Source organism: Sinohyriopsis cumingii, chromosome 10 (assembly GCF_028554795.1).
Source record: "Sinohyriopsis cumingii isolate HCF-2022 chromosome 10, ASM2855479v2, whole genome shotgun sequence".
NCBI lineage: Eukaryota > Metazoa > Mollusca > Bivalvia > Unionida > Unionidae > Sinohyriopsis > Sinohyriopsis cumingii.
The window spans coordinates 33,967,366-33,989,571 of record NC_142970.1 but is presented as its reverse complement, the minus strand read 5'-3'; the positions used below and the strand labels follow the sequence as shown (position 1 = coordinate 33,989,571).

The following is a 22,206-nucleotide window of genomic DNA, read 5'->3' as shown; positions in this document are numbered from 1 at the left end:
AAACAGTGTTTGGTTTTGATGGGTGTAACTGTCTTTGTGGACTGGCATGATGCCAACACAATTTAGCAGAAAAGCCTCAAAATTTTTGTGTTCTGCCTGAGGCCAACTGGGCATCCATTACCAACATCCTACAGCAGAATCACACTCCATGCTGGGCATGACACCACTTTTCTGCTGTTAACATTCCTCTACCTCTGTTATAAGGTGGACAGATCAATGTTTCTCACCACATCAGTGCTGGCAAGTAATGTTATGTCAGCTCTCTCACTATTTTTTCACTACTTCACTTGGCATCACTAGCGATCATTTTTCATCTAGCTATGAAGGGAGTGAACATGCATGGGAGTCAGTATGCCACATTGCCAAGGTAGTGGACAGTTGTGGGACATATTTAAAACATTTGAAAATTACATGTCGAAAATGCACTCCAACTGAAATTTTATTTTTTAAAAAATATAAAACTGTGTACTTGAGATAAAACTCTTTAATCCACTGCAGCAGCATCTCATCAACACAACCCTTCACCTGCACACGTACGATCCATTCTTTCGGTACATGAATATTTTTTTAGCTTTCTCATACCGAGAAAAATTGTTAGAGGCAACACATCACCGAAGCGGAAACTGCAAGGACAAAAGTCAGATTTTTTCAAATCTGCACTAGTCTTGCTAATTCTCACACTTTTGAGCCCCATCTTAATGTCAGTCCATCCAGGAATGCGATCAAAGTACACTAGAGTTTCATCCATGTTAATGACCATATTGTCGGTGAAATGATCTATTTCTCTTCTGGCCTTCACGAATTCATCACGTGATTTTATTTTCTCCAAATCTTCTAGGTGATGTTGGGTCATCAATGTTCGTGCATGAAGCACTGTATTGTGTAACTTTAAAAACTGTTTCATTGTTTCACTTTATTTTCAAATTTTTTGTCAATACCGGTGAAAAGGAACCAAAGATAGCTTGCATATCTTGGCCGTTTTTGTATATTCAAAACTAAAAAATAAAAAATCTGCACACTTGAAAGAATCCATAGTTGGCTTCCGAGGTCAGCTTGCTTTGCAATAAAATAACCTTTGTATTGATATCCTTTAAAAAAAATCTGGCTTCAGAGTCAAAAGTCGGCTTCCGAGATCGGCTTGCTTAGTAATAAAAATAACCTTTGTCTTTGATGTCCTGTCGGTAAGTTCAAAGAAGAAGTTTACTGCTGGCTGCCAGTTTTGTTTATTTACCACCAGGGCTTCTATGTGCTTGGCATCTGTAGTAATAATTAATACAAAGGTGCAACGATGTCTGCGGGTAAATAGTAATGATACTTTTATAACCCACACTGGCGAAAAGATTGTCACTTGCACTCAAGTGAATGTGTTTTCATATAATGATTTTTATTTGCGAGATACTGTCATACAGTAGACCTGGATATAATTCAATCTTGGCTATTTTGCACCTAACACCGTGTCATGCGTGAATGGCAGTTGTCTTCAATATATCGGTTGATTATTTCCCTCTCGTTTGTGAAATCGTTTGCTTCTCTTCTGGCCTTCACAAATTCATCACATGAGTTATTTTCTCCAAATATTCTGGGTGATGCTGGGTCATCGACATCTGTGCACAAAGCACTATATTGTGTCACTTGAAAATTTGTTACATTGTTTCAATTTATTTTCAAAATTCCCTTGAATGCAGGTGGAAAGGAACCCAAGTTTGCTTCCATATCTCGGCCGTCTTTGTGTATTCAATTTTTTAAAAGGAAAATCAGCTCACTTCACAGAATCCATATTCAGCTTCCGATGTCGGCATGCTTTGCAATAAAATAACCTTTGTATTGATATCCTTTACCAAAAAAGTAACAAAAGTCGGCTTGTGAGATCGGCTTACTTTGTAATAAATTGAACCTTTTATCTTTGATGTCATGTCGCTCACTGCCAGTCTTGTTTAATGACCACCAGGGCTTATATGTGCTTGGCCTATGTGGTTACAATTAATACAAAGGAGCATTGATGTTTGCGGGCAAATAGTAAGGATACCTTTGTAAATGTGTTTTCAAATGATGATATTTATTTGCGAGATACTGTCATACAGTAGACCTGAATATAATTCAGTCTTGATTATTTTGCACCCAACACCGTGTCATGCATGAATGGCATCTTCAAGATATCGGCTGACTATTTCCCTCTTGTTTGCGATTTTGTTGGCTTCAGTTTTCAGTCAAATAATATGTTCAAACCTTTGAGCACAACCACACACAATTGTTTCTCAATGTTCATGTCAATGAACAACTTGGTGTGTTGTATCGGACATAATTGATACACGCTACAGTATGGAAGCCTACGCTACTTATACGGATTTCTTGGATATATTTTATTCTTAAATGCTCATGTTGAAAAAAGGAATAAATGATAACAACACAAGGTTAATTTATTTCTTTTTATTATCAATTAAGCATTTTATTTATCTATTTTATTGCAACGTGTACTGGGTGTGTGTGTGTGATTTGGATTTTTAACGTAGCTTTAACAATTTTTCAGTCATATCACTACAATGTCTGCACTGTGGCAGTTTATAGTGATGTCTAGCACTGGGACATCATGCCACAGACATGTAGCATGATGTCCCACCCAGTCACATTATCCTGACACTGGGCTGACCAGTCCTAACACTAACCTCTTAATGCTGAGTGCCAAGCAAGGCAGCTGTTAGTACCATTTTTGTAAGTCTTTGGTATGACTTGGCCGAGGATCGAACCCATGACCTCCCGCATCCGAGGTGTATGCTCTAACCACTAGGCTACCGGAGCGGTCATGGTGGAGGGGGCAAGGACAAATGCAATACAAATTTGTTTCATTTCTTAAGTCTTGGAACATATGACAAAAGTGAAGAAATGTTTCACCATATGTTCTGGGACAGGGAAAAAAAAAATTACTTTATCTTGTCCCAACATTATGGTAAATACGGTACATGTCTATTCCAAATAGTTTGCAACCACACAGCATATCAGTTATGATCAGTAAATTGTACTCTGTAGCTATCGAGGATAAAATAATCAGTGTGGCTGAGTTTGAGACTGTGCTGGTGGAAATAGAAAATCACAAACAGTTACAAGCACAAACAAGAAACAGCACAGACTCACAAAAGGTCAAAGCCAAATAATAATTAAAATCTTCATGCAGAGAACTAGTTTATCAAAAGAAACAGCAATTGGCATTTTGAGTTGCCTGGATAGTGCCAATGTGTACCAAATTCAGGTAGTATCGAAGGCTAGGTTTTGTCCCCACTGGCTTTTTAGGGACACTGACATCCGTTTGAGAGTCTATTCCCCATGACTGGGAAAATTATAATTGCCAAACATACAGTGGTTGCTTATAGGCTAATTACATTATGGGGGTAGAGTTGACGACAGGTGGCGGTGTCCTCAAAGAGGCCATTGGGGCAAAACAAACACTTTGATACTACTCTTGGGAACCACCTACCCCACAGACCCATTGGCATGGAACCTTTGGCCCCTCCCACCAAGTTACCCAGTATTCTTCTTCAGACAGATGTCACCATTGTCAGATTAAAAAGCCCCACTGAGTTTGAAAGCATACAAACTAAAAAGATTTGTGCCATGTAATACACGAGACTGTTTAAACATGAATACAGTGATACACATACTTGAATCTGACAAGAATAATGGCACTACACTGTACAATCTTCATTGTTTCTCATTTAATGCCTACAACATAAAACTAAATTCAGCCCTTTATGTATAAAATGTCTAATTTGAAACAGTGTATTCTGTCCGATAGCATGGTATTATGTGACATAGATCAGATTTTCTTGAGGTTTAGAATACTTCAGTGTATGAAACAATTTCTTCACATAGCATGAATGGCATGGAAGAAGAAAATACCTGTAAATAAAGTGGACCACATACTGACCGGGTATAGCTGTATTTTGATGATACAGAGGAAACAGCACTATAAATACTATAGCATGGTGAAATCCATGGCAAGAGAACTCTTCCACCCACTGCACTGTGTTCAAGCTGCAGTGAGTGAACAGAAAGCAGTATTTTCAAATTACTAAGGTTAAATTGAGACACTCTGGGTTATGCTGTATGCAGCAATGAAACCCAGTTTATAGGAAATCCGTGCATTTTTGTCCTTTTGTGTTAGACATCCAACATTCTATCTTTGTAATACAATGTAGTTTATACTACATTTTGTGTATTGGTGATTTTCAGACATTTTGTGCAAATTTATGCTGCTTTCTTGTTCATGTTAATAAGTTTGCCTCTTCACTTATATTATCACATTATTCTGATATATTTATAAGGTAATATATATTTAATATACTGTTCCTCTCAATCCTTAAATTTAACCTGTAAAGGGGGTGGTATTCTCAGATTTGTTGATTTAAGATTTATATTGAATTATAAATTTATTTTTTGATATTTATTAGCCATTATCTCACATTGTAGTTACATGGTTGTGTTTTTTTTTTATTTCGAGAAAGTCTTTGACAACTTGGCTATTAAATATAAGAAATGCAACCATTTTAAGGTGTCAGAAGACTATAAATCCTGCTTTGTCTGCAACTAAATGCTCATCATCCAAAAACTCGAAGGTATGCCCTTTGTGGACAAAAGATATATGAGGCAGTGTACTTAAAAAGTGGCTCAAGGACAAAGAAAAACAGTTCTACCCAAATCTAGTAATGTAGATATTTTAATTGTACACTCTCCTTATTTGTTATCAAGTTTAGCCAGGGATATGGGAATGCTTCCAACAAAACCTGTTAAGTTGCTATGTACAGAGGATATATTGCAGATTGGCATGAGCAGAAATCTTTAATTGAAGGTGATCAATATGATCCATAAAGCTTTGTCAACAAGAATGTTGAAAAGTAAATATGATGAAGTTGTGTCATATAGATCTAGGCAACCCACTTGGTATAAGTCCAGCTCTCTGCCAGATGTGATGTAGGCAATGAAGCTGGGCATATGGGAGTGTTTTATGATATTGCCAACAATCCAGCCAGCATCATTCTTATGGTGAATAATTTGCCACTATTGCTGTTCAACCCATCCAGCTCTCCAACCAACAAACTTGCCACAGTAATATTTTTGCAGTTGTTGGCAGAACCATCCAGCAATTCAGATACACTAGATGCTGTGTCAGTTCAGTTGTCAAACATTGTTCATCCTTACAATCAGTGACAATGTCTTATGATGACTTTGCTGCCTGGACTGTCCAGCCATCTAGCCATCCTTCAGGCCATACACTAACCAGACAGCCCTGAAATGTTAGTTCAGAGTACACAAGTGCAGCAGATTAACCTGTCAAGCTGACTGACCATTTCAACCCACACAGCCATGCCAGGCCATTATTTTAGTGCACAAGCAATTTCTCAAAACCACCTTATGTAGCCTGCCATTGCAGATTTTCAGCAATGCATTCAAATGAGATGGTATCATCTCTGCCATATGGTATCACATATCTTAATATACCCACTGGAGGAAGAGGACCCTCAATATGACGAATGTTCCAATGTAGAATCTTTTGATAATTCCAATTGTACCATTTAAAGAACTGAATTTAGTTTCAGAGCAGCCATAGAAATAAATTTTTCATACTGTCTTCGAAATTTCCCTCGCTGCATTTTACAAATACAACTTACAACATCAAGGCCTCAGTTGATCAAGATGAGGTATATATGTCGTTGAGAATTTTACCCCAATCTTTGAAGATAGCGTAAACAGTTGGTTGCTTATCAGAAAATAATCAGTGATCCTAGTAGTAACAAGGCCTTTTTGATTGATAGTCAACTTCCATCTGTTTTTTCACCATATTAACTACGTCGGTAGCCTAGTGGTTAGGGCATCTGCCTCGGATGCAGGAGGTTGTGGGTTCAAACACCGGCCAAGTCATACCAAAGACTTTAAAAAATAATACTAACAGCTACCTCGCTAGGCGCTCAGCATTAAGAGGTTAGTGTTAGGACTGGTCAGCATGGTGTCAGGATAATGTGACTTGGTGGAACATCATGCTACATATCTGCGGCATGATGCCCCAGTGCTAGACATCACTATAAACTGTCATGAAAAATTGTTAAAGCTACCTTAAAAACCTAAATCACACACATTTCTCCATATTGGTATAAAGTCACACAGTAACGTCTGTCATGTGGATGTGCCTAGCCTTGACAAAGATTTCACTACTGATAGTCTGTATTAACAAGGTGGACAGACATGTTTTCAGTGCCACATCAAAACCTGTAAAGAATGTGATTTCTGTTTTCTCTATATTGAATTTAGCCTCTCGCAGTGTACTACTTAGGAGAGAAGTCCAAGAACGATCATACTTGATATGTAGTCAGTCTCATCTCCAAAGTCATTATTAGGTAGCCCATTACTGACTACTTTTACTAATGCCATAACAGCCTCCTCAAACCTAGATCAAATATGAATGGGATACTCCATTGCAATCTGCATTGCACAAACCATGCCACGTAACAACTTTGCACTCCCACCATTTTGGGTCCCCACTCATATTTTCATGTTTGTATAGAGGAAATAAAAGTACATGCAAGACAGGAGTTGTCAGTACAAAACCTATTCTCAGCTCCCCCTCATTAAGAGCAGCCAAAGAAATATACCAGGAAGGAAAACAAAACGACAAGCTCCAGGGACCTTGTGAGTACATGTACGACTCACCATAAAATAATAAAATGCAAATAGCAAAGTGCAACCCCTGAACAAGAACGGTAAATACTTTGTTTCCAAATTCTTTTTGATTTTTTACAGAAAAACAAACACCTACACTTGGGGGAGATACAGAAACTCATTAAAGCCATTAAATTTTTGGGATGGTGGGGTAGGGGCACTTCAGAGTTTGATAGCTTAACATAGCTAAAGGACGGAGAAGTGCCCACAAATAAAACAATGTACAGCTCACCGTTTATAAAATAACTTTGATAAATGGTCCACTTAGTATATAAAGAGATCAGTGGATTATATGACTAAAATACGAAATGAAAAAAATGGAATGCAGTGGAAATAAAATACACAACAGAAAAATGGAATGCAATGGAATAAAATAAGCAATAAAATCAAATTGTTTTTAATGTTTTCTTTGAAAAAAATCACGAAATTTACGATCTTCAGATGCATATATATCTGCTTGAATTGCACAGCAGAAAATAAAATTAATTTTCAAAACTGACAGTAATTGTATGAAATGTGTCTTTTTGAAAAAGTATGCAGTTGTGTGCAAATGGAAACTATCACATTAAATAATGTTCTTTGCCAAAATTTTTGATTGTATAAAGCTTTAATGCAATGGAAACAAAGTACACAGTAGAAATTATTTATAGTACTTGTAAATGATTTGTTTAATTAAGGAAGGTTAACAGAAGGATTTCATGATCAGATGCATATTCTACACATATTGCATGATATAGAACATAATCATTAGTGAAGATTCATAATTGACTTAAACCAGATGCTACTTTCAACATTCAGTTTGATTGAAATTCACTTTTTATTTTTATATGTTTATGTTGTTGTTGATTTGCCAAGGAATTGTGTGTGCACTATTTTATTATTCCCAATTTATCTTCTACCTGATTTTAAAAATTTAAATTGTGAGTATCTGCACAGGTTATGCACATAACCTTTGATATATGATTATATCCATTGTGCCTAGCAATTATTTACTATTTACATCATTACTCATTTATTTAGGGCATTTAATTGGAAAGTTTGCCGATGGCAAGAAATATAATTTCAATTATTTTGTTTTGCAATCAGTGAATGTCGACCAGCAGCAATACTACCAGAAATGCATCTAGCACAGTCTCCATACACTAAAGCACTCATAAAGAAAGGGCAGATAATGATGTTACCAAAAGTGACTTTAGACATAGACTTTTTCAAATCTATGAGAGGGTTAGATTCAGGATGTAGAAGAAGTAATACCTAACGTTAATGTAATTGGGTAAATATTTTATAAGAAACTTAATTTGCTATATAATTTCCATTTTCAGGTGGGCTGGATAACTGTGTTAAGTTGTGGGATGTAAACAGAATCCTTAATGAGCAAGATACAGACATTGATGCAGCAATACCCAGCACATTAGTGGTGTAAGTAATCATGAGCAGTTCTTTCATTTTGTGCTTGTTTGGAATGACTTTCAGAATTTATTCGACCTTGTCACCAATTTTTCCCAACTGATTTTTAACTACTAAAGTTTTATTGCCACAGAGTATTATTTGTTAGTCAGGTGATGATGTATCTTGAAGAATTTTCTTTCTTTAAATGAATTCAGATTTTTAAAGGTCCTGTTTTTGAATGTTCATTACAGATCTGTCAGTAGGATGTGACTGGAATATGTTGTTAGCCTGTCATCATTTTTTAAAATATGACACATTTCAAACACTTTCAAACATTTTGTAAATCTACATTGCATTGAACCATCAGCAACAGAGCTAATATTTTGTTGTATCTTTCTTCAGTGAATTTTACACTGTTTCAGCCAAGATGTACCCTTGTGGGATTTGTGCATTTCTTTTTAATCTGATACAGATGCACCGACCAGTCGTTACATGTCTGAGCTACAGAATGATAGTTTTTATGAAAAATAGAAACAAAATCCATCAGTCTTTTCTTCGAATTGGATTGGTACTATTTCAGATTTTGAGGAAATTTCTATTGGAGTACCACATGGATCAATTCTAGGCCCTGTCTTTTTCATATTAAATATAAATGATTTCTCCATGTTAGAACATTATTCAGTGTATGTGGATGATGAATCACATTATGTCAGTGAGAAAGATATTATTATTGAGAACAAACTGAATGAAGATTGACATTATGCTATGAATGGATCTATGATAAAATAATTTAAATTTACAACAAACCTAATGCTTTTCTGTTCAGTATAATGAGTTGTCAGAAGGCTGCTTCCTTGTTTTGGATAATTCATGATCATTAATAATTTCCCATGCTCAGTCAGAGTATAAATATCTTACGAGTTTGAAATTTTCTGCAATATCACACAGCCTTCGTCAGCGACTAATGTCAATAGATCCGTATGTTCACCTATCATTACCACCAATACTGCTGTCTATGATACCATTCATACATCCAACTCCATTAAAGACTGATTTGATTTCAACAAGCCATCCATACTGATCTGACTACTATGTCCTATGGATATGACTAGCCATTTATTCATGGTTTACCCACTTGAATGGTGTCGTGACAGTCTTAGGGGAGATGTCCATCTTCCTCACCCTTGGGTTTCTGAATCATTTACATTAAGAAATGGGTAACAGCCAAGGAGCTTTTGCACCTCCATGAATTATTCAGTGCATCAGCAGACCTTATCCCAGTGGGTTGCCTATAAATGTGCCCTTTTCAGATGGCCTGGCTTGCTCAGTGGTGTTACCTTTCAATGTTGCAAGATTACAGGATCAGTGTAATGAGCAAGATTGTATCTGTCCCAGACCAGTGCTGCAATCAAGGTTGGATTACGGGGGCACTCTACAGATATTATGAACTTCTGAGAAAGTGGTGGGAATAAGATGAAGTTGTTTACATTTGCAACATGCACAGTGGAGAAAATGTTGGCATACCCCTATTTTATTTTCATATACTGTGGCTGAAATTTCATTGGATGTTATACTTGTGGAAATTGTAAATGATCTAAGCACACAGCTAACTAAAATGACTGTTCCCTTGTGCTAAAAAACAACTCAGCCTGAATTAGTCTAAAGTACACTATCTTGAGCAGTTATTAGAATAAGGAAAATGAATTTTGTCAGACAAGACAAAAACAGCTTTTAAAAGTGCAATGAATGAATTACCAAATATATAAAATGTAAAAATGTTATCGGCTCTTTTTTTTATACAATTTATCTCTAAAGTCCAGGTTGTTAAAATGACCAAGCAGAGCTAGGAGTTTTTTAAGAGGTGCCCATTTCAAGTAAGGCCAAGCTGTATAATCTGTAACCCATATTACACCCATCAATTATATAACAAAGTAAAGGTAATTAAAGTTTCTTGAATTAATACCTAAGATATACAAGGTCCTTTTTAAATAGCCAGTATAATCAGTGAGGACACCTGGGGAAATTCTTTTTCTTTAAAATTCTAACCCTATGCAAAATACAAAACTGGTGAGCGCCAGCTTAAAACAGATATGAAAATATTTGCAATTATGTTTCTTATTTTCATATAATTACGTATCATTGTAACAAGATAACCGGGTGGGATATTTCGGATTAACAACAGAACATGTTTTGACGACACATATATATGGTTTAATGTGGTGATTGATATGAGCAGTGGATTATGAAGATGTGTGCGTATTTATAATCCAAATATTGGATCTATTTAACATAGAAAACGCACAGTTTCAAAGATGGAAAAAATATACAAATAAATTAGTTCAGTAACACTAAAATACAGGATAAATGATTTCACAAATGATTCAATAATGGAAAGATGAATATAGTTCACTCAAATAGTAAACGATGTAAGTCTTTACACATAGTAAAAAATATATTCGCCCAAGTAGCGATATTTTGTCACTAAACATAAGGACGGATATACAATCTATCCTCCCAGTCCTGAATAAGACACTGGGTCTTACTAACCCAAAATTAGCATACAGCTAATAAAATACATGTGTGGAGATGCACTCCGTCACCCGTGCACCATATCCGCTCCACAGCTCCTCCGAATCAATTTCACAACTAATATAGACTCCGGACCCTCGGACTACTATGATCACTTGAACATTAGACCCTCCGGACACTTGAAATATTAGACCCTCTGGACCCCCTGGTCCTTTGACAGCTCTACAGCTGGGTCACCTTAGTCACTCTGGACACTCCGGACGCTAGACATTAGACGCTCCGGCACCTTAAATGCTCCGGACACACGGACGTTTCTACACTCTGACAACACCGGACACCCCGGATATTCCTACCCTCAGACAACACCGGACACCCCGGATATTCCTACCATCAAAAACAGCTGAAAATATACTCGATACAGTGTACTAAACTTGATACAGACATAACGTAAGGACGTTATACATGGTAAGTTATAAAAATTATATTATTATGGCAATTACAAAAACAGGTTCAATAGTAACGTAACCCTACTCGATAAGACAATAGTAAACAATTCTTTTTAAAAACATGTAGCTTTACATTACCAATATATATCCTGTACTACGTCGCAACAAGAATAAAAAATGCACGCATTATGCTATATAAAGAAAACTATATAACAAACATGCAAAGGTAAATATGGTAATACACTAATTATCACTTAAGACCGAAAAATTACCTACCCCTACAGCTGGAGCTGTGCGAATCCTTTTAGCAGGCCGCTTGCTGACAAAACCATTAGTATTGTAAAGGTCCTTTACATGTAGTAACGTATTTATACCTTTAGAATTTACATTTTTCCTTATCGAAGGCACCTTGCACTTGTGGCATAGGACGAATCATACTCACGATTTCAAAATACAATAGACCGTAATATAATCACCCTCGGGTATTGTTGTACAGCGAAAAGAAACGAAACCCGAGTACATGTATTTAATTAACAACATTTACACCATTCCGTGACAATCATGTTCTGAACAAAATGGTACATTAACATTTGAATTTAAGCATGAAAGTAAGCTAATTATGTTTTGTTTGCTCTTGTTTACACAATATGCCTTGAGGCAGTATTTTGTGTGTATTGGCATTAATTAAGGGGAAATCAGAAGTCTTAGAATACACTAGTGAAGACAAATTAAAGGACTATATTGAATAAGTGCCATTTTCTGCCCCACTATGTGAAGTAAACAATAAGGCTACAAAAATTCTTGTAAATATCAAATATTTGTGTCTCATTGTATTATTCGATGAATAAATCACCCTATTCTGCATTACATATACATATAAATTTCATTTTCATACCTAAACACGACCTTTGAACATGGTCTAGTATGGGAAATTTGAGAGAAAGTGCTACATTTGAGCAACTTGAAACTAGAAATAAGATCTAAGCACAGGCATTCGCAAACAAAGTATTTCCACTGATTGATTAATTTTAGGAAAAATTTTGAGTTCTCATATTAACTTATGTGAGCATGTTTGCATTAATCACTAAAAACAAAAAAATTCTTGAATTTTGTTTTCATGTATCATTGTCGCTGTTTTTCCAGTTGCACAGTAGCTGCCTGTATTGCTACGTGTGAGCAATTAGACCCGCGTTTCTATTGTGCTTTATATTATTTCTTTCATTATTATTATATAAAAGATCTGGGAATAATAACTATTCAGATATTTAAAAAACTTATCCATTAATTTCTCTCTTTCTTCATTCTTTCTAAATTGCCTTGGGAACACGATTTTTGAAAGAAGCACTGAAGGGGCATTAAGAACTATATGTAAACAAAAACTGTGTGGAGTAAACATTAAATGGAATTGTATTTTTACATTGCCAATTTAGTTCAAAAGCATGCTGTAAATAACAAGATAATTACATGTTTTATACATAAATAAGAAGGATTTTTCTTCATTTCCATCATGATACCATTTGCTACGTTTAATTCACTCACTATTACAGTGCAATTCCGTACATGTAATCTTGAAATAAATCTGTCAATTTCCAGATGTAAATAACAGTTAAACCAGCATATTTTTTTCATTAGTTTTTTTTTAACTCGATCTTTCTTCATATAGTAACAATATTAACTATCTAAAACTAAAACATTAACTGGGCAGACAACAAAGGATCGTCTGAAGTTATATAAATCTGCTTGGAAGAAATGTGTCATCTGCATGATATATAGACTGATCAACAGTAGTTAAAATGGTGTAGCATTATCATGCCAAATTCTTGCACCAAGTTTGAATCCCATACCTCCTTTTTTTTCTTCTTTCTTTTTAAGAAATAATAGCCATAATATCAATGGTTGTCAATTTACATTTTAGTAACTGCTCAGTTTTCAAAACAAACAAAAAATAATGCACAATTTGAAAATCATTTTATTTTTATGTTGTGCAAGGTAACAATGTTATTCTTCTAAAATGAAACTATACAAGGATGGCCAATCATGTCTGCATCAGAAAATAATGGTATTGGAACCAGTGCTGTGCAGCAGTTATTCTTCCATAATTAGATAGTATATTTTTCATACAAGTTACTTTATATTCAATTTTTCATACTTAATATTTATCACCTTTTCCTTTGCACTTGTCCACATGAAGAAAAATAGGTTTTAGACTGACACCAAAATTTTAAATTTGCTTACTACATCAGTGATGTTTCTAACAATTACTGAAATTAGAAACATTTCCAAACAGTGGGAACTATGTCCACAGTCACGATGGAAGCCAAGTAACTGAACTGATTTATGATTTTTTATTTGAAAATATTATTTACATTACTTCTAGGCCAAAAACTAGCAACTATGAGCCTCAGTCATTTGAAAATCATTTTATTTTTGTTCCTAAAGTGTAATATTTGTATGGGTATGGTATTCACCTAAAAGGAAACTAGAGGAGAGTGGCCAAATATCTTTGCATCAGAAAATGATTGTGGTGGAACCATTGTTGTGAAGCGATTATTATTCCATAGTTATATAGTATACATTTTTTTATACATGTTTGTTTATGCAAATTTTTGTAAGACTTAATGTTTTATTACATTTTCTTAATCATTTTTCAAAATCAAGAAAAAACTGCTTTTGGACTGACATAAATATTTACTTACCTACTAAATCAATGATTTTTCTTGCAATTACTTTAGAAATTACACATTTTGTTTCCAAACAGTGGGAAACATGTCCCAAGGACAGGATGGAAGCTAAAGTAACTGAATTGATTTATGGTTTGTTAATTGAATAGGATAATGGTATTATTCCTTCCCCCCATACCAGCAAAAATTAAATAAACAAATCAAGTTTGTTAAATCTAATTGTCTAATACTGCATATTTTTTGCAGTGGCATATTTTCTTTATTTCATTAAATGATAACCTCATAACTTTATCACTTACTGATTATACCAGGAAATCATAAATATAATAACATTTACGGATGAAAGTCTTTTATTCAAATGACATCCTGCTTGAACATAATTACCATTACTATGACTACTACTACTATTAAAACTACTACTGCTATTACTACTACTACTACTTTTACTACTACTACTAACAATAATAATAATAACAGCATTAATAATAATCCTAAAAGAATGTCCATCAACCTAATTTTTCTATTGGAAACAAACATGGGGGGGCGGGTAGCACTAACCATAAAATACATCAAGCATACACTATATTCAGACCAAAACATTTGTGAAATAAAAAGATTTGGGATGTAACATGGCATAATGGATGACAAAAGAATTTATGATATAAAACAAGAATTATGATAATTAATACATAAGAAGCCAAGTTGTTTCTTTTTAGATATTATTCACAAAATCAGTTTCTGGCTCCATCCCTACAAGAACTGATTATATGGAATTCACAGATATTAAATCACTTCATTATAGACTAAATATGACTGCCAAAGTTAATACTTGCAAATGTATGAAATGCACCCAACAAATGAGACTTTATGAGACTTTTTGTCAGGTATGACATTTTGGTGAATGGTCTAAAACACTTCAAATACTGCCATAAAAGGTGCACAGTCAATTCAACTTCAAATTCCATCGACATGAAGATCTCACGGACATTCTGTTGTATGTAAAAGATCATATGTACATCAAAATCATCTTGTTAATGCCCCAATATGTGCAATAACCCAGTATTTTGCAGAGTATAGTATTTTTATAAAGTCAAATAGTAGATGATGCAAATTCCATTTGGAAATCTCCTACTTCACTTATGAATCCCTGCGATCTTTCACTGCAACAAAAGAGATTGAAAACTTTTCAAGAACAGATAATTAAATCACTTCTACCAAATGTACATGAGCTAACTAAAACAAAGTCATATCTTAATTTTGATGTTCCTTCTTCCTTATCCGATGATGACTATTTCCACCTTTTTAGCTTGAAAATGAACAAATTTCTGTAACGGAATAAGGCTTAAATCCAGGTTCAAGAGATCAACTTGCTGAATAAACACAAATTGTTCTTGATTATGGATAGATTCACATGGAAACTGAATGAATTCCCCAGGATATCAGTTGATTACCTGCATGACATCGCTATGGGCATTTATCAAGTGAAACAGGCTCCAAAGTATACAAATGAACATCTCACAGAGGAGGGACACTATGAGGTTATGGCATGCATTGATTTTCCAGGTCTTTTTCATGTAAAAATCCAGTCTCGCCCCTCCAGAAATAAAATCCATTCGCTGTGGATCCAATACAAGCTGAAATATTCCATGGATTCCATCAAGGGATGGTATTGTACTAGCAAGGTTGGTGCTCGGGTTGTTGGGTTTTGTACCCATGTATCTAGTTTCCTATGGTTTCTTGGCTGCAGAAGATGGGTAAATGATGAGTTGACAAAGAAAGCATCACTAACTAGTCATCTTAAGGATGTATCATCTATTCCAGAATGTGACTATGACAATGGGGAATCAAATGAGTTGTTTTTCCATGCTGTAACCACTACTTTCGTCAGTAGTCATCTGGCTCCTTTTATGTTTATATGACAAATGATAATTTTGTATAATTTGAATTGGCATCCATATCTTGATATTTCCATTCTTATGGCATCTTATTTGTCTGATATTGAGGAAGAGCGAATGATAATACATAACAATTGCCAGATTAAGGCCGTCCAGGGCCCTCATCACTGAAAATATTATACCCCACCCCCACTACTAAATGTGAAATTAAAAAAAAAAACAAATATCAGAAGCTAAAAAAAAGGCTGGAAAATACTAATGTTGCCACCATTACAGATCAAAGTACTTGTACATGCAGATCAAAATGGTCATATATAATTCCTTCAATTTTTTCATCAGCAAATAATTATAATTTTTTTCTAGTACCCTAAGCATATGCTTAGTATGTTGAATGGGTAATCTGGCAATGTACATACCACATTCAAAAGAATACAAAAAGGTACATTTTTAAGACATATTGATTAATAATTTGACTTTTTATGTCCATGTTGGCCTGAATGGTTTATTTATAATGCTTTTTATTCTCTCTGATGATTGTGCAGTCATTGCAAGTTCTGTCTGGTCATTTCCCTGTCCTACAACATAAGACACATCACCCGATATTTTTGTTCGGGGGGGGGGGGGTGCACAATGATTATGTTTTTCTTAAGTCCATGTCCCATCATTGATTTGTGCTACCTTTTTCCATATCTCATATGAAACTTTTAAGCTGCATCACATATGCTAGGAGGACAGAGCTACTGTCAACTTGGGATAAGGGAGGACAGAGCACTGCCATTACCTCTTACATTTTCTCCTTGCATATTATGATTAGGCATTGAAGAAGAAATTTGGGACTGTAATATGTCTCTTCAATAATACTTACCCAAGTAAAATTGGAAACTCCCTTTCACACCCTTGCTGAAGTTGCATCCCAGGAAGAGTGTGTACTTCAGCTTCAGTAGTAACTGATGTAAGTCAGGATGTAGTTCCTGTCTCTCTGTCCAGTTGGAGACCACTCATTTGAATCCATTTTCTCTAAGCAGGTCACATTTTATCACTTTTATTATTGTAACAGGCTAAAATGTTTTTCACATATTTTTTTTCTACATCTGAGTGGTTTCAGAAGGCTTCCAAATATAATCTGATCTGGTAAGTATTATCAAAGAAGCCTAATTTACTCAAAAATAGTTTTTTAATAAAGTTTACACAAATCAAAAAGAGCAACAGAGAATGTTAGTGTTAAGACCCTTTGTAAATTTAAATTATATTTGTCTGCTATTAAATATTGCTACAACATTTTCTTATTTAATCACACATCAGAATATAACCAAACCTGAGAGAGAATACCCTAATATTAAGCAGTTCCACCATCAAACATTGCTGCTATTACAAAAAATAGAAAAACCTTGAACTGACTTTTTATGAACAAAATAAAAGTATAATTCAAAGACTTTAAAAGGAAGGCACCTTCATGTTACGGTCTCACAGATGTGTTAAAAAGATATACCGTAAGTTAATGCCAGTCTCATGTGAAATATGGATTTTAAAGAAAAGAAATCTTCAAATTTTGTTTTCAGTCTTTTCAATCTATCATCAAATGTGACTTGCTGTTTGCTGAAAATATAAATAACTGCAAAATAAAGTTCCCAAAAACAGCCCAGCAGTTTCTTTTAATAAAATTTGGCAGCATACTGACTTTTAGCACTTTCATTTTGCTATACATTACGCTGATCATGCATAAATTATGGATATTAACATCAGTTATGGCCTGTATCATTCATCAGGATTTCCTAGCTTGTGGCTGTTTTCATGTAGATTTGCTTACTAGTCAACACTTTTTACTGAAAATTCGATTTTCGCAGAGTATAAGCCATCTTCTAAGCATGACAAATCAAAATTTGATAAATCTGTTGGTAATTTTCAATTATTGGAAACTAAAAATGTTTGCAGTGCATACAAATACTTTCCATTTAAATGTTTTTACATTTTATCCATTCACTTTAGCTGGTTTATTTTCCCAAAGTGCAACACTTGACAATAAGTCCTACCTTCAGATGAATCTGACTTGCAGAATACACTTTGACTTAAAGGAGAACCAAAGAGAAATTAGATTTTTGCAGCCCTAAAATAGGGTGGGTTGACTTGTATACAGTAAATTGATGTGAGACAGGTAGGTGACCTCAGTCTCATCAGGGTCTCTTGTTCTTGTTAGACAAAATGTATTTATTTTTTGTATTCAGGAGTAAATGTTTTATAACATTCAGCACATCAGTGCAGGAAATATAATAGAACTTTTTCAAACATGGGTCCCATTCTTTTTACAGGAATGAAAACCCAAAGCTTCTGTTTGGATCCTACCCTACCAAGTCAACACCAGTGTTGAACCTCCATTTTACAAGAAAAAATCTGTTGTTAGCAGCTGGAGCTATGAAAATATCCTGAGAAATCCAAATCATAACATGATAATGGACTTGTGGAAACATGCTGACCAGATTCATTTATAAGAAAAGGAAAGAGTCTGCTTAAATGAATTACTGCCAGGAAAGCATAGATGTTGTGAAGGATTCTGCTTTTATGCCTAACCATGGGAAATTGCTGAAACAAATCATGATTAATTAAAAAACATAATATATTTACACCTGTTGAGAAAACTGAGTGCAAAAATTTACAGGATTGGAGGAGAATATGTAACTCCATTATCAGACATGAAAAGTTAATTGAAAAACAAAATCCTTTAGCTGCGTGACTTTGTTATGCATGATAATCAGTTTATTTCTGAACAGTTTATACATTGATAGAATGTCAGTAATGCACAATGAAATATATATAATGGATTACCAAGGAAAATAAGAAGCAAAAACTATACCATTTTTCATTCCATCATCTTGCATCAGCCAACAAATCTGTGCCTTGGATAGTAGATAAAATTGACTATGTCAGTGCATCCAATCATAATGTCCCTTCATTAGTCATTGTTTGTTCTGATTGTTCAGACTTTATAGACTGAGTGCAGTCTTGAAAAGGCATGTAAGAAATAAAAATTATAAAACACATCTTTCAAAAAAGTATTCTTTGATTTTTTCAGTACTGCATTCTATACAAAATTATAAGATAGAATAAAAAATGGAAGAAAAAAGTGGTGCTTTAGTTTCTTCAGTATGGTAAATATGGTAAGTAGGGTTCAAACTTATTATCTTTAGATAATAAGATCCACTCAGAATACAAACCTAGAAGTACTTTCATAACATTCATTTCCATTCTGTGGTACTGGATAGTTTTATTTGCAGGATGCATTTTTCAGTTTGGTCCAGTCGAGTTGCTATTGACATCTGATTGCTTGTTTTAAAGGTTAGAATCTTCAGATAAACATAAGCATATGATGGGTTTTTTTCCCAGCCATGCTTTAAAATATCTATAAATATAGTGTAAGCCATCTCAACTCATTTTTTATTTTCTATTTAGTTATTAGTTTGTTTGCAAATCTGGCAAAGATCATGAAGTAATTAGCATAACATATTTTCTTCATTTTTTATGGCAAAAGATAATTAAATTTAAGCTATCAAAAGACATTAAATTATTTTGCTGATATCTGAAAGCAAACAGGGTAAGAAAAAATGTTTCCTTCCTCCTTTCTCTTCTATACGACAAAGATGCCACCAACTAGGGTGTGATACCATGGAGTTGAACAAGCATTTATTCTGTCTTTACTGGTAGGGTAATAAATTAAAACATACATTACTTGCTAATCTTTGTATTTTTGATAAATGTCCATCCACCAGCAATTGAGCCATATGTGTTGGAGCTATGAATTCATGTGATGTTCAAAGAGAACAATGATGTTAGTAATCACTGAGTCCACTTTTTAACCCTCTCCTATATATAGTTATCATTAAAATCTGTCCTTCAAATGTGCTTGAGATTTATTTCTTTGTAAATAAAAAGCTTTCAGAATGAGTTACGATTTTAAAGGTAATCATGAGAGAAAAATGCATGTATTTTTAGTTTAAAATAGTAAGTCATTAAACAAAGGTAGCAACAGGCTCTTTACAGCCTTGAGTTGTATGCAAGCAAAATACACACAAACAATTATATGAATCCTTAGGAATAATATGTTAAGATTCCAAAACAAATATAACTTCTTTTCTTTTCTTTCTTTCAGTTTCTTTTGGTTTTGTTTATTGCTTAATTAGCTGCAGAACAATAAGTACTTCTAATGCTGCTGACAAGGATAATTTGTTTTGTCACATGACACCAGAGAAGACTCGTGAATATTATCATCAGATCTATTAAGAATCCAATCTAAAATGTGTCTATGTTTATTGATGGGTTGGCTAACTGACTATTTGAGATTGAAAACAATGAACTATAAGAATGAAACCATGACCTTATCAATACCTAATGTTTTCTTTAATCTTCACTCCTTACTGCAACATGAATAAATCATACTTATTATATGCTCATTTTATTCTCCATTACTTTATCAGAATCATTCAATATTTTACAAAATTGCACAGGTTTTGGTTCATTAAATTTGTTTCTGAATGAAGTAAAGCAGATGTTTTGTGGACTGCCACATTCCAGCTGCTTTGGCACATTCCACGTTAACTTTTGTGATACAATGTTTTGGATTTAGGTTAACTATACAGTTGACACTAGAAAGGGTCCTTACAAATATATACAAATGACAAATCATATACTGTCTTCTTTAGCTGGTAATAAGAATGGCAAAAAAATATACTTACAGTTTTACATCCTGAATTTCTTCAAAATGTACTTTCTTGGTTCTGCAGATCTGAATTACATGAGCAATCTCATAGGTTCTCAATCCTGATTACATCTTTCGAAATTGTACTGTAATTTCAATAAGTGCAATTACATCCTCCTTACTGCACTCAAAATGAAATAAGCATTAAATTCCATAGCGTCTTTTTCATAATTGCAATTGAAAGACTTCATATTTTTCCCACATTATGATTTCAAACATTCAATGACAGAAACAGAAACACATTTGCAGATGTCAGCGCGATTCTCCCTTGTTTCATCAATCCGATGTATTTCATGTGGAATTGTCACATATAAATCCAGTCCATGATCATGCAATTTCGAATAATCGACAAAAATACCAAAATCTATTCATTCCAGATGAAATGTAAAAGTTGTTGCAGTGTGCATTCATTCACAATATGTCTCCAAATTTCAATTTTATCTGGACACACCATTTTCTTTCGAATGTTATGTCAACCACGCGACTAAGTTCAAATATATCTGGGCGGAGTTATGTGTGCAATAGTAATGTTGTTCTTGTGTAATGATGAATCTGCGCTTGTGTATTTAGTTTGGAATATGACAAACATTCAGTTACTTTTTCTTGTAGTGTATTTTATTAATATAATTAAGCATTAGGTAGAATAAGAAAATGAGCATATAATAAAATTGTTACTGCATTTTGAATGGGAAAATATGAACTCGTTTTGTCGGATGGATATACTACACTCCCAAGGTCATGCAGTATTACATCCAAAAAACTCGTTAATATTTTCCGATACAGATGCAGTAACCTATATTATTATATGCTCATTTTTTACCCTGTTAACTTTACATTATCAGAATTGTGCAATATTACCCGATATTGAACCCACGCGACAATACACATAGCATTCACATGCATAAAGGAACTTCTTTCTATTGTAAACAAATAATGGATGCAGACGCCAGCACTTTTGATTTGTACACAAATCCTGTACACTCGCGTAAGATGCTCGTTACGTTGTGGTTGTTTAAATTTGTTTCTGAATGAACTAAAACAGATATTTCGTGGACTACCACATGCCAGCAGCTTTGGCACATTCCGCGTTGATACAATGTTTCGGATTTAGGCTAGCTACAGTATACAACAGACGCAAGAAAATGTCTTTACAAATAACATACAAGTGACAAATCATATACTGTCTTCTTTAGCTGGCGATAAGAGTGGCAAAACAATATACTTACAGTTTTACATCCTTAATTTCCTCAAAATGTACTTTCATTGTTCTGCAAATCCAAATTACATGAGCCATGTCATAGGTTCTCAATCTTGATTACACATTGTACTGTAATTTTGATGATAAGTGCAATTACATCCTCCTTACTGCACTCAAAATGAAATAAGCATTAAATACCATGGCATCATTTTCATAATTGCAATTGAAAGACTTCATATTTTTCCCACATTATGATTTCAAACATTCAGTGACAGAAACACATTTGCAGATGTCAACACGGTTCTACCTAGCTTCTTCAATCTGATGTGTTTCATGTGGAATTGTCACATACAAATCCAGTCCATAATCACGAAATTTCCTAGAATCGAGAAAAATACCAAAATCTATTCATTCCAGATCAAATGGAAAAGTTGTTGCAATGCATATTCATTCACAATATGACTCCAAATTTCAATTTTAACTAGACACACCATTTTTTTTCAAAAGTTATGTCAAGCACGCGACTAAGTTCAAATTTATCTCGGTGGAGTTGTGTGCGCAGTAATAATGTTGATTTGTGTAATGATGAATATGCGCTTGTGTGTTTAGTTTGGTG

At 34.3% G+C, this 22,206-nt stretch overlaps 1 protein-coding gene across 3 annotated transcripts in view; it reads left to right on the top strand.

Annotated features, from left to right (window-relative positions):
• LOC149789856 (transcription initiation factor TFIID subunit 5-like) overlaps positions 1-18,680 on the top strand; it is a 227,465-nt gene extending 208,785 nt beyond the window's left edge. For all 3 annotated transcript variants that reach the window (XM_089971839.1, XM_089971841.1, XM_089971838.1), the window contains exons 18-19: positions 8,028-8,124; positions 17,952-18,680. In XM_089971839.1, the coding sequence (XP_089827965.1) occupies positions 8,028-8,124; positions 17,952-18,069 (215 nt within the window). In that variant the 3' untranslated portion in view covers positions 18,070-18,680. The remainder of the gene's footprint in view (positions 1-8,027; positions 8,125-17,951) is intronic.
• Positions 18,681-22,206: the final 3,526 nt, after the last annotated feature.